The sequence below is a fragment of the Heterodontus francisci genome, chromosome 22, assembly GCF_036365525.1.
Source record: "Heterodontus francisci isolate sHetFra1 chromosome 22, sHetFra1.hap1, whole genome shotgun sequence".
Taxonomy (NCBI): domain Eukaryota; kingdom Metazoa; phylum Chordata; class Chondrichthyes; order Heterodontiformes; family Heterodontidae; genus Heterodontus; species Heterodontus francisci.
Window position 1 is genome coordinate 72,302,168 of NC_090392.1, and position 12,949 is coordinate 72,315,116.

The following is a 12,949-nucleotide window of genomic DNA, read 5'->3' on the forward strand; positions in this document are numbered from 1 at the left end:
GACCAGGTATATCCTGTGCACAAACAGCAGGATAAATCCCACCCGGCCAATTACCGCCCTATCAGTCTATTCCCGATCATCAGCAACGTTATGGAAGGGGTCGTCCTCAGTGCTATTAAACGCCATTTGCTTAGCAATAACCTGCTCACTGACACTCGGTTTGGGTTCCGCCAGGGCCACTCAGCTCCTAAGCTCATTATAGCCTTGGTCCGAACATGGACAAAAGAGCTGAACGCCAGAGGTGAGGTGAGAGTGACTGCCCTTGAGATCAAGGCAGCATTTGACCGAGTATGGCATCAAGGAGCCCGAGCAAAACTGGAGTCTGTGGGAGTCAGGGGCTAAAGTTTCCACTGGTTGGAGTCATACCTAGCACAAAGAAAGATGGCTGTGGTTGTTGAAGGTCAATCATCTCAGTCCCAAGACATTACTGCAGGAGTTCCTCAGGGTAGTGTATTAGTCCCAACCGTCTTCAGCTGCTTCATCAATGACCTTCCCTCCATCATAAGGTCAGAAGTTGGGTTGTTCGCTGATGATTGCACAATATTCAGCACCATTCACGACTCCTCAAATGCTGAAGCAGCCTATGTACAAATGCAACAAGACATGGACAACATCCAGGCTTGGGCTGATGAGTGGAAAGTAACATTTGTGCCACAAAAGTGCCAGGCAATGAGCATGTCAAACAAGAGAGAATCTAACCATCTCCCCTTGATATTCAATGGCATTACCATCACTGAATCCCCCACTATCAACATCCTGGGGGTCACCATTGAGCAGAAACTGAACTGGAGTAGCTGCATAAATGCTGTGGCTACAAGAGTAGGTCAGAGGCTGGGAACTTTGTGGCGAGTAACTCGCCTCCTGACTCCCAAAAGCCTGTCCACCATCTACAAGGCACAAGTCAGGAGTGTGATGGATACTCTCCGCTTGTCTGGATGGGTGCAGCTCCAACAACACTCGAGAAGCTCAACACCATCCAGGACAAAGCAGTCCACTTGATTGGCACCCCTTCCACCACCTTCAACATTCACTCCCATCACCACCAACGCACAGTGGCAGTAGTGTGTACTACAAGAATACACTGCAGCAACTCACCAAGGCTCCTTCAACAGCACCTTCCAAACCCGCGACCTCTACCGCCTATAAGGAAAAGGGCAGCAGATGCATGGAACACCATCACCTGTAGGTTCCCCTCCAAGCCCCACACCATCCTGACTTGGAACTATTTTGCCGTTCCTTCACTGTCGCTGGGTCAAAATCCTGGAAAACCCTTCCGAACATCACAGTTGGGGTACCGACACCCCAAGTACTGCAGCAGTGCAAGAAGGCGGCTCACCACCACCTTCTCAGGGCAATTAGGGATGCGTAATAAATGTTGGCATAGCCAGCGACACCCACAACCCCCGAACAAATAAAAAAAAATTTCCTCTGCCTAACCATGAGCTGTGGCATGGGTGATGGCGTGTGTGTGTGTATATTGTATGTATCATATATATTTAATTCTTACTTTCCCATGTCAGGTTTCTTTGTCTCATACAGCTTTTTCTTTTCCTCTTCCTTTCTGTAGAGTCCACAGTCAGTCCGGGGGAGTGGTGATGTGCAAATAGTTTGAGATTCAATAAAAATAAATTTTCAAATTCAACAATGGGATGTTGCCTTTTCAGAAAAGTGTATTAAGGGAAATGTGGTTCTGTTTACAGGCTGTACCAATATTACTAGGCAGGAAGTTTTTACCAGTCAAGGAATAGGATTTTAATGTATGTTTATATGTTGCATTTTCCTAATTCTCACTTTTGAACTCCTTAGGAACAATCTTTGCTTCAGCCTCCAACTCTACAGTTGTTAAATGGTATGGGACCTCTCGGTCGCCGTGCTTCTGATGGTGGAGCCAACATTCAGTTACATGCTCAACAGTTACTAAAACGTCCAAGAGGCCCTTCACCATTGGTCACCATGAATCCAGTAGGTATTAAAACAAGATGCAACCATGCAGAGAACCAGTACCAACTGGGGGACAATAAAATAGCCAACATTTTCTTTCTATGTGAATTATTCTGAAAATACAGTTTGTAATGTGGTAGAATTTAAAATATTTGATTATCTGCTCAGCTTGGCTTATGGTCCACTCAGACTGCGCAGTATTCTCCAGGCTGGTGCTGACATTGAGCTGGCCAGTGATATCTAATAGTGAGCCAGCTAGTGACATGTCCTGACATTTTTCAACCCAGTGCAGAGATGTCCAACTTTTCCTGTGTTTTTTCACTCTGATGACAGGAATGTGCCTTGTTAGGAATCATAAATGACCATAAACTTTCTATTGCTATCATGTAGCACAACATTTAGAATCACTATTATGTTCTCCTATGTGTTGATCTCAAAAGGAACGTTAAACGGGAGGAACTTCAGTCTAAACTGGTTGCCCTGTATATTTCCAACAAAGAGAAATACTTAGTTTTCTCCTCCAGTCAGCAAACAGTATATGGGACAATTGCTATATTGACTCTTAAATCTGGTAAAGTCATTTCATTGACATGATTCTGTCAGTTAATGGCTATTGTCATAGAGTTATACAGCACAGAAACAGGCCCTTCGGCCCATCGTGTCTGTGCTGGCCATCCAGCACCTATCTATTCTAATTCCATTTTCCAGCACTTGGCCCATAGCCTTGTATGCTATGTCATTTCAAGTGCTCATCTAAATACTACTTAAATGTTGTGAGGATTCCTGCCTCTACCACCTCTTCAGTGTGTTCTAGATTCCAACCACCCTGTGGGTGAAAAACCTTTTCCTCAAATCCCCTTTAAACCTCCTGCCCCTTACCATAAATCTATGCCCCCTGGTTATTGACACCTCCACTAAGGGAAAAAGTTTCTTCCTATCTACGCCCTTCATAATTTTGTATACCTCAATCAGGTCCCCGCTCAGCCTTCTCTCCTCTAAGGAAAACAAGCCTGGCCTATCCAGTCTCTCTTCATAGCTGAAATGCTCCAGCCCAGGCAACATCCTGGTGAATCTTCTCTGCACCCTCTCCAGTGCAATCACATCCTTCCTATAGTGTGGTTACCAGAACTGTATACAGTACTCCAACTGTGGTGTAACTAGCGTTTTTATACAGCTCCATCATAACCTCCCTGCTCTTATATTCTATGCCTCGGCTAATAAAGTCAAATATCCCATATGCCTTCATAACCACCTTATCTACCTGTGTTGCTGCCTTTAGTGATCTATGGACAAGTACACTAAGATAGCTTTGACCCTCTGTACTTCCTAGGGTCCTACCATCCATTGTATATTCCTTTGCCTTGTTAGTCCTCCCAAAATGCATCACCTCACACTTCTCAGGATTAAATTCCATTTGCTACTGCTCTGCCTATCTTACCAGCCCATCTATATCATCCTGTAATCTAAGGCTTTTCTCCTCACTATTTACAACACCACCAATTTTCGTGTCATTTGCGAACTTACTGATCATACCTCCTATATTCACGTCTAAATCATTAATGTACACTACAAACAGCAAGGGTCCCAGCACCGATCCCTGTGGTACACCACCGGTCACAGGCTTCCAATCGCAAAAACAACCCTTGACCATCACCCCCTGCCTCCTTCCACTAAGCCAGTTTTGGATCCAATTTGCCAAATTGCCCTGGATCCTATGGGCTCTTACCTTCTTAACCAATCTCCCACGTGGGACCTTATCAAAAGCCTTAATGAAGTCCATGTAGACTACATCAACTGCTTTACACTCCTCTACACTTCTAGTCACCACCTCGAAAAATTCAATCAAGTTTCTTAGACACGATCTCCCCCTGACAAAGCCATGCTGACTATCCTCGATTAATTCTGTCCCTCAGAATTTTTTCCAATTGTTTCCCTACCACTGATGTTAGACTCACTGGCCTGTAATTACTTGATTTATCTCTGCTACCCTTCTTGAATAATGGTACCACATTCGCTGTCCTCCAGTCCTTTGGCACCTCTCCTGTGGCCAGAGAGGATTTTAAAATTTGTGGTCAGAGCCCCTGCTATCTCCTCCCTTGCCTCACGTAACAGCCTGGGATACATCTCATCTGTGGATTTACCCACTTTTTAAGCCCTCTAAAGCCGCTAATACCTCCTTCCTTTCAGTGTTAATTTGTTCAAGGATATCACAATCCCTCTCCCTGAACTCTACACCTACCTTGTCCTTCTCCATAGTGAACACAGATGAAAAGTAATCATTTAAAACCTCACCTTCATCCTCTGGCTCCACACACACATTGCGGCTTTGGTCCCTAAAGGGCCCTACTCTTACCCTGATTATCCCCTTGCCCTTAATATACTTATAAAACGCCTTGAGATTTTCCTTTATCTTACCCGCCAGTGTTTTTTCATGATCCCTCTTCGCTCTTCTAATTACTTTTTTAAGAACCCCCTACCCTTCCTATACTCTAGTGCCTCCGCTGTTGTCAGTGCTCCAAATTTGCCATAAGCCTCCTTTTTTTTTTTCCTTATCCAATCCTCTATATCCCTTGACATCCAGGGTTCCCTGTTGGTCCTACCCTTCACCTTTACGGGAATATGTTGGCCCAATATTGGGAATATATCGGCGCAGGCTTGGAGGGCCGAATGGCCTGTTCCTGTGCTGTACTTTTCTTTGTTCTTGAACTCTCACTATTTCCTTTTTGAATGACTCCCATTGGTCTGATGTAGAGTTTCCTACAAGTAGCTGCTCCCAGTCCACTTTGGCCAGATCCTGTTTTATCATATTGAAATTGGCCTTCCCTCAATTCAGTGCCTTTATTTCCGGTCCATCTTTGTCCTTTTCCATAACTACCTTAAATCTTAGAGTTATGGTCACTATCCCTGAAATGCTCCCCCACTGACACTTCTACCACTTGTCTAGCTTCATTTCCTAAAATTAGGTCCAGTACCTCCCCTTCTCTTGTAGGACTTTCTACGTGCTGACTCACAAAGCTCTCCTGGATGCACTTTAAGAATTCCACCCTCTTTAAGCCTTTTGCACTAAGTCTATCCCAGTTAATATTGGGGAAGTTGAAATCCCGTACTACTATTACCCTATTATTTTTACATCTCTCTGAGATTTGCCTACATATCTGCTCCTCTATCTCTCCCTGACAGTTTGGAGGCCTGTAGTACATTCCCAGCCAAGTGATTGCCCCCTTTTTGTTTTTAAGTTCAACCCATATGGCTTCATTTGAGGAACCTTCTAAGATATTATCCCTCCTTACTGCAGTAATTGACTCCTTGATCAATAGTGCAATGCCACCTCCTCTTTAACAGTGCCCCCCCCCCCAGTCCCCATCACACCTGAAGAATCTATATCCTGGAATTTTGAGTTGCCAGTCCTGTCCTTCCCTTAACCATGTATAGGAAGGTGACTCAAGATCTTTCCAAATCCTTAATATGCACCTTGGGACTGTTAGCAATGCAATAATTAAGCACTGGCTGATTGCATAGTACATACTCTCTTAGGGTAATGGTACCATTTAAAAATTGTTGCCCATTGGTATTTCTCATTGAGTGCAGTCCAACATATCTTTATATCTGACATACTGACCTCTACCTTGCAGAAATTCAGCGCCAACTCTCAGACTCTTCTTCCTACTTCCCCTGGACCATGACCCTACCACCGAACATCAAGCTACTATCCACAGGACTGTTACTGACCTCAGCTCCACTGGAGATCTTCCCTCTACAGCTTCCAACCTCATAGTCCCCCATACCCGGACAGCCTGCTTCTACCTCCTTCCTAAAATCCACAAACAGGACTGTCCTGGGAGACCCATCGTTTCAGCCTGTTCCTGCCCCACTGAACTTATTTCTTCCTATCTTGACTCTATCTTTTCTCCTCTAGTCCAGTCTCTTCCCACTTACATCCATGACTCTTCTGACGCCCTATGTTGTTTTGACAATTCCCAGTTTCCTGGCCCCTACTGCCTCTTCACTATGGACATCCAATCTCTCTACACCTCCATTCCCCACTAGGAAGGCATGAGGGGCTCTCCCCTTCATCCTTGAACAGAGGCCTAACCAGCCCCCATCTACCGCCACCCTCCTCCGCCTGGCTGAACTTGTTCTCACATTGAACAACTTCTTCTTCAACTCCACTCACTTCCTTCAAGTAAAAGGTGTTGCTATGGGTACCCGCATGGGTCCTAGTTATACCTGCCTTTTTGTGGGATATGTCGAACATTCTTTGTTCCAGTCCTACTCAGGCCCCCTCCCCCAACTCTTTTTCCGGTACATTGATGACTGTATTAGTGCCGTTTCCTCCTCCCGCTCCGAACTGGAAAACTTTATCAAATTTGCTTCCAATTTCCACCCTTCTCTCACGTTTACAAGGTCCATCTCCGACCCCTTCCCTTCCTCGACTTCTCTGTTGCCATCTCTGGGGATAGTCAGGCTACTAATATTCATTATTAGCCCACCGACTCCCACAGCTACCTCAACTACAGTTCTTCACATCCTGCCTCTGGTAAGGACTCCATTCCATTCTCCCAGTTTCTCCGTCTCCGATGCATCTGCTGTGATGCTGCAACCTTCCACAACAGCGCTTCTGATATGTCTTCCTTTATCCTCAGCCGAGGATCCCCCCCCCCCCTCCCCCCACTGTGGTTGACAGGGCCTTCAACCGTGTCTGGCCCATTTCCCGCACCTCTGCCCTCACCCCTTCCCCTCCCTCCCAGAACCATGACAGGCTTCCCCTTGTCCTCACTTTCCACCCCACCAGCCTCCACATCCAAAGGATCATCCTCCGCCATATCCGCCACCTCCAGCATGATGTCACTACTGAATGCATCTTCCCCTCCCCTCCCCTGTCAGCATTCCGAAGGGATCATTCCCTCCGTGACACCCTGGTCTACTCCATTACCCCAACACCCCATCCCCTTCCCATGGGACCTTCCCATATCTTACCTCCTCTTTCCTCACTATCGAAGGCCTCAAACACTCCTTTCAGGTGAAGCAACAATTTACATTTACTTTTTTCAATTTATTATACTGTATTCTCTGCTCACAATGCGGTCTCCTCTAGGTTGTGGAGACCAAACGCAGATTGCTTTGTGGAACACTTCCGCTCAATCTGAAAGCACGACCCTGAGCTTCCGGTTGCTTGCCACTTCAACACACTTCCTGCCCCCCCGCCCCCCGCTCTCATACCCACATTTCTGTTCTGGGCTTGCTGCAGTGTTCCAGTAAACATCAACGCTAGCTCAAGGAACAGCATCTCATTTAACAATCATTTACGCCACAGCCTACCGGACTGAACGTTGAGTTCAATGATTTTAGAGCATGACAGGCCCCTCTTTTTTATTTTTAGTTATATTTTTTCTTTTTATCTTTGTTTGTTTCATCATTCATTTTTTTACTGTGTCTCTGCCCACTTTTTTTTCATGTTTGTGCTTTTGGCCAGTGCTGTTCATTTTTCTGTCGATTAACACCCTCTCTGCACTAACGCTTTGTCTTTCAGCACATCATTAACACACCCTTTGCCTTTGCTCCATAACCTTCTTGTCAGTTATTCTCTGTGACCCTCTGTCCTATCAACACCTCTTTTATTATCTCTTGCCCCACCCCCGGCTTTATTTGCTTAAAACCTATTACATTTCTAACCTTTGCCGGTTCTGAAGAAGGGTCACTGACCTGAAACGTTAACTCTGCTTCTCTCTCCACAGATGCTGTCAGACCTGCTGAGTATTTCCAGCATTTTTTTGTTTTCATTTCAGATTTCCAGCATCTGCAGTATTTTGCTTTTATATCTTTATGCAGCTCTTGGTACGTTTTCCTTGTAGCTTCTCCATATCTGACATTTTAATTCTACAGAGAGTGTTGTACTCACTTATTTTCCCCACAGCACGCTGTGCCAGTCGTGACACCAGTAGACGAAGAGAGCTCAGACGGAGAGCCAGACCAGGAAGCAGTACAGAGGTATGTAACTGTCGTACTGATATTTCTTTTGTTGACCCCTTTCAATCTCCAGGCTATTCCCAGCAGGAGTCATGCATTTAGTATTCCTGGTATCTACTTCAACCGTCATAATATACCCACCACTGCTTCTGGCTCTGCCTTGTTTCATCTACTGCTGAACCCTAAACCATGTCTTTGTCATCTCCCAGACTGGCTTCCAATGTTCTCCTAGCTGGCTTCTACCTTCAAAAAACTTCACTCATTCAAAGCTTTGCTGCTGGTATCCAGCCTACACAAAATCCCTGTTACCCATCATCCCTGATCTCGCTAACCTATTAATAATCTCATCCATGTGTTTAAATCCCTTCATGGCCTTGCCACTTCCTGTTTTCCTGACTTTAGTGAATTTGCCCTTACTTCAACCACAACAACCATGCCTTCGAACTCCAAGACCTCATGCTCTGGGTCACTCTCCCTGTGAACACCTCTGCCTTTTCGCCGCCTCCTATTCCTTTGACCCTCCTTAAAGTCCACCTTTACAACAAGCTTTTGGTCGCATCTCTCAATATCTTCTTTGGCTTGTTGATATCTTTTTTTCTGTTGACACCTTTGTGAAGCGTCTTGGGATCTTCCTCAATGTTATAGATGCTATATAAATACAAGTTGTTGATATTTAAGAAATGGCTGGGTGAAGGGAGGAGGAATTGGGGATACTGATGGCTGTCTACATTTAAATGTTAGGAAGAACCCTTGTTCAAAAAAAAATCAAAAATGAACATGTCAGAGCACAAATAATGAAATAGGTTATTAAAGGGAAACCGTTTTCCCAAGGAAGAAATAAAGGTATCTAAATTTGTACTTAACTAAAAGTCTTACATTTAACATGCGTGACACTAAATGTGTCCCGAGCATTATAATCACCTTTCGTAAGGTAACTTCACTCCAGAAATCACTGCTCAGGTAAGCATTATGATTTGCTCAAATTTCTGATTGTCACTATGTGGATGGAAAAAGTTACCACTACCATTCGAACCAGCAATCCACACACATCAAAATTATTGGTCAAACAGTATTTTAGGTCACCTGTCTGGAACCCGGAATTAGCACAAAAGAAACAAATTAAATCACCTTTGTGCTATAAAATAATACTTTGCACATCACATGCTATATCACTGCTGTTGTTGTTAAACAGCATATCGTTTGTACCTTATTACCCCGAGCAATGCCACAGGAGATCTGCTAGCATGATTTGTAGTTTAGTCCTTATAAAGAAGGTCTTTTTTATTGAAAATCTTAATCTGATGCAGGTGAATAAGATTAGTTTACTCAGGTCAGGGAGGGAGGGGCATGGGTATGGATTATATCCTGATTGGCAGTATTTGGGCTCTGTTTTGCAAATAAGGGTACAATCATAGAGAAAATCTTTCTATTTAAAGAATCTATTTTCCTTCTTGTTGGCCAACACAAGTTTCGCCTTTCCTTGCTTCAGAAACAGTGTGGCATTCAAGTTGCATTTGGAAGCTAAACAACTCAAACAGGAGGAAAGATTATTTAATAAGATCATATGTTACTACATTTATTTTGAAGCAAATCCATGATCAGTTCTCATATTAAAAAAAAATGAAGTTGGCACAGCATAACAAGGGTAAAATGCTATCTAGTTTGACCATTGACTATCACTAGCCTGGGAGTGCTTGGCGCTGTCACTGGTTGCAAAGAATCTGTTTGTACCTTAATAGGCACAGAACCTTATCTTAGAGAATAAATGTCACATTTAGAAAAAAAATCAAATATCATCACTGAAAACTTTAAAAACTAAACTTAATCCTAACTTTCTAATTATTAGACAGTAGTATTATAGTATCTATCTCACATAAATATATTTCAATTTAAATATACACTTGTGTTGCAGGTATCTGGCTAACAGGTCTAAACGCCATACCCTTGCAATGACCAACCCTACAGCTGAGGTTCCTTTAGATTTGCAGAGGCAGCTGGGACAGCAACAGGCAATCCGTTCACGGGCCTGGGTTCCTCACCCTGAGCAGCACAGCCGGTGAGTGACATTTGCACAGAAACCTCAGATGTTAGAGTTGAACCACTGCAGGTGCGTCGATTCCAGAGTGACTAATTTGGATATTTTAAAGTTCTTTTTTTAATCTCCTGGGCCCCATGAAAAATGGGAAGGAATTATCCTGTGTTGTTTTCCACGTGCTGTTCTGTTTTTCAATGCTAACTTTACACCTCAGCGTATCATCTAGGCGGCAAATAAGGTAGATGTTGCACAGTGCAGTTGTGGCAACAATCCAAGTTTCCTGGAGAAGTAAAAGGAGTAACATAGCAGATGAGTGATCCCAGATTGCTCTCAGCCAGCTCCTAACTACTGGTTACAGAGCAGCAGAGAACTGACAGCAGGATAACAGCCTACCCTTTGTGTCAGAAAACGGTTTGAAACTGGAAAATTACAGGAAAACCCAAATAATTAGAGTAAATAAAAAAACTGCTTAATGTATTTTTAACACTTAAATAATTTACATGCAATATGTGTACTCCTAATTTCTATTTTTTGTTTACTCAGGGTTAGTACTTGAAGCATAAAAGGGGGAGGTCAGAAGAAATTAAGGATTGTAAAAATATGAAATATATTATCACAAAAAAGAAAAAAAGACTTGCATTTGTATGGCACCTTTCATGACTTCAAGACATCCCAAAGCGCTTCACAGCCAGTGAAATACTCTTGAATTGTAGTCACTGTTGCACCATAGGAAACACGGCATCTGCTTTGTGCACAGCTAGCTCCCCCAAACAACAATGTGATAATGACCAGATAATCTGTTTTTGTGATGTTGATTGAAGGTTAAGTATTGACCAGGACACCAGGGATAACTCACTGCTCTTCTTCGAAATAATGTCATGGGATATTTTACATCCACTTGAGAGGGCGAAATAAGCCCGTGAAGAATATAACAGAGGATATGGGAAAAGAATGCAGAAACAAGATTATATTATACAACTACATCGTGGATGGGGCACCAGAACTATGGGCCAAATGGCTTCTTTCTGTGCTGAAATTCTGATGCAATTCATTAAAAAAGACTTGTGAATGAAATTTTAAATCCATAAATAATCACCTTTATAATTTGTGGGGGTGGGGGTGGAGTGTGGACTGTGAGAATGGGAGTAGGTGGGTAGGGAAAGCAGAGGAAATAGGTTGGGAGCAGCAAAGGCAGGAAACCTACCTTACTGGAAAGGGGGAGGTGGTCAAATTTTCACGAGAAGAAAGGGGCTGGTGGGGAGGGAGTTCTCTGCCTTTCACTAGGCACATTTTTTAAAGCATTTTGAGCTTGCTTTTACTCCTACAGGATGGGGAATTTCCTTGGTGGGGGTGAATTCACTCACATTCTTTTACTCTCTGTTGGGGAGGAAGAGAGATTTGAAGACTAGTTTTCCTGATCAGTAAAAGGGTGAGAAGGGGAGAAATGGGACTGGTTGTGTTCTTTGGGGGCCAACAGGTCTATTTTCCTGCTTAGTGGGGTGGGTGCTTTCTGAAAAGAGTAATGGGGTGAAGGGGGCATAAGCGAGCGGGGGTGTGGGAGAAAAGCGGAACCTGACTGTTCATGAAAGTGATCAAGTCCACTTCATTGACATTGTACGTTGTGCTGCTTGGAGTTAATGCAGTGGAGCAGTAACATAACATTACATGGGCACCACTGTACTTAACAGACAAAATATGGCCCTCACTGCACCATCTCTAGGCACAATATCTTTGGACTTTTGCAGCAACTCACCGTATTTAATATACACATGGTTTTGCCATTTACTAGCTGAGAATAACTATTGGTATGTTTGTTTTTTAACATGGCATTAATCACTAATAGTTTTGCTCACATCCTGCAACTTCACATCTATTTTGGGTGTGTCCTAATTATTGATAAAACAATGAACTTAAGGGTTGCTGCCGCATTGGAATTCTGAGTCATGGCGATAAATGATATAGATACATAAACTGTTAATAGCAGCAAATTGCTGACTAAGGTACAAGTTAGTAGCTGTGTCAGTTATTTGAGCCATGATCCTAAAACAAAATAATCTATATGTTGTTTGTTGGAAAATCCTGAACCTTTAATTCAGTTAGGAACCTTTTATTAATTTTGGCTAAATTTAATCACCTTTTAGAACTTTGTATATATTCTCTACCACTTGTTTTAAAAATAAGTAGTTCCCTAATATTCACTTTATTATAAAGATGTTTAATTACCAAGTGATTATATTCAATTTCTCTTGAACATAGAACAGTACAGCACAGTACAGGCCCTTCGGCCCACGATCTTGTGCCGAACCTTTAACCTACTCTAAGATCAAACTAACTACCTACCCTTCATTCTACTATCATCCATGTACCTATCCAAGAGTCGCTTAATTGCCCCTAATGTATCTGCTTCTACTACCACCGCTGGCAGCGCATTCCACGCACCCACCACTCTCTGTGTAAAGAACCTACCTCTGACGTCTCCCCGAAACCTTCCTCCAATCACCTTAAAATTATGCCCCCTGGTGATAGCCCTTTCCACCCTGGGAAAAAGTCTCTGACTATCCACTCTATCTATGCCTCTCATCATCTTGAACCCCTCTATCAAGTCACCTCTCATCCTTCTTCGCTCCAATGAGAAAAGCCCTAGCTCTCTCAATCTTTCTTCATAGGACATGCCCTCCAGTCCAGGCAGCATCCTGGTAAATCTCCTCTGCGCCCTCTCTAAAGCTTCCACATCCTTCCTATAATGAGGCGACCAGAACTGAACACAATATTCCAAGTGTGGTCGAACCAGGGCCTTATAGAGCTGCAGCATAACCTCGCGGCTCTTAAACTCAATCCCCCTGTTAATGAAAGCCAACACACCATACGCCTTCTTAACAACCCTATCAACTTGGGTGGCAACTTTGAGGGATCTATGGACATGGACCCCAAGATCCCTCTGTTCCTCCACACTGCCAAGAATCCTGTCTATAAGCCTGTATTCCGCATTCAAATTCGACCTTCCAA

The 12,949-nt window shown here is 43.5% G+C and overlaps 1 protein-coding gene across 5 annotated transcripts in view; it reads left to right on the forward strand.

Moving 5' to 3' along the window:
* The window catches only part of sik3 (SIK family kinase 3), a 352,669-nt gene that overhangs the window by 290,776 nt on the left and 48,944 nt on the right, over nt 1-12,949 (forward strand). For 4 of the 5 annotated variants that reach the window (XM_068054009.1, XM_068054010.1, XM_068054012.1 and 1 more), the window contains 3 exons: nt 1,807-1,962; nt 7,856-7,929; nt 9,821-9,964. In XM_068054009.1, coding sequence (XP_067910110.1) covers nt 1,807-1,962; nt 7,856-7,929; nt 9,821-9,964 — 374 coding nt within the window. The remainder of the gene's footprint in view (nt 1-1,806; nt 1,963-7,855; nt 7,930-9,820; nt 9,965-12,949) is intronic. The other variant, XM_068054011.1, reaches the window with a different exon arrangement.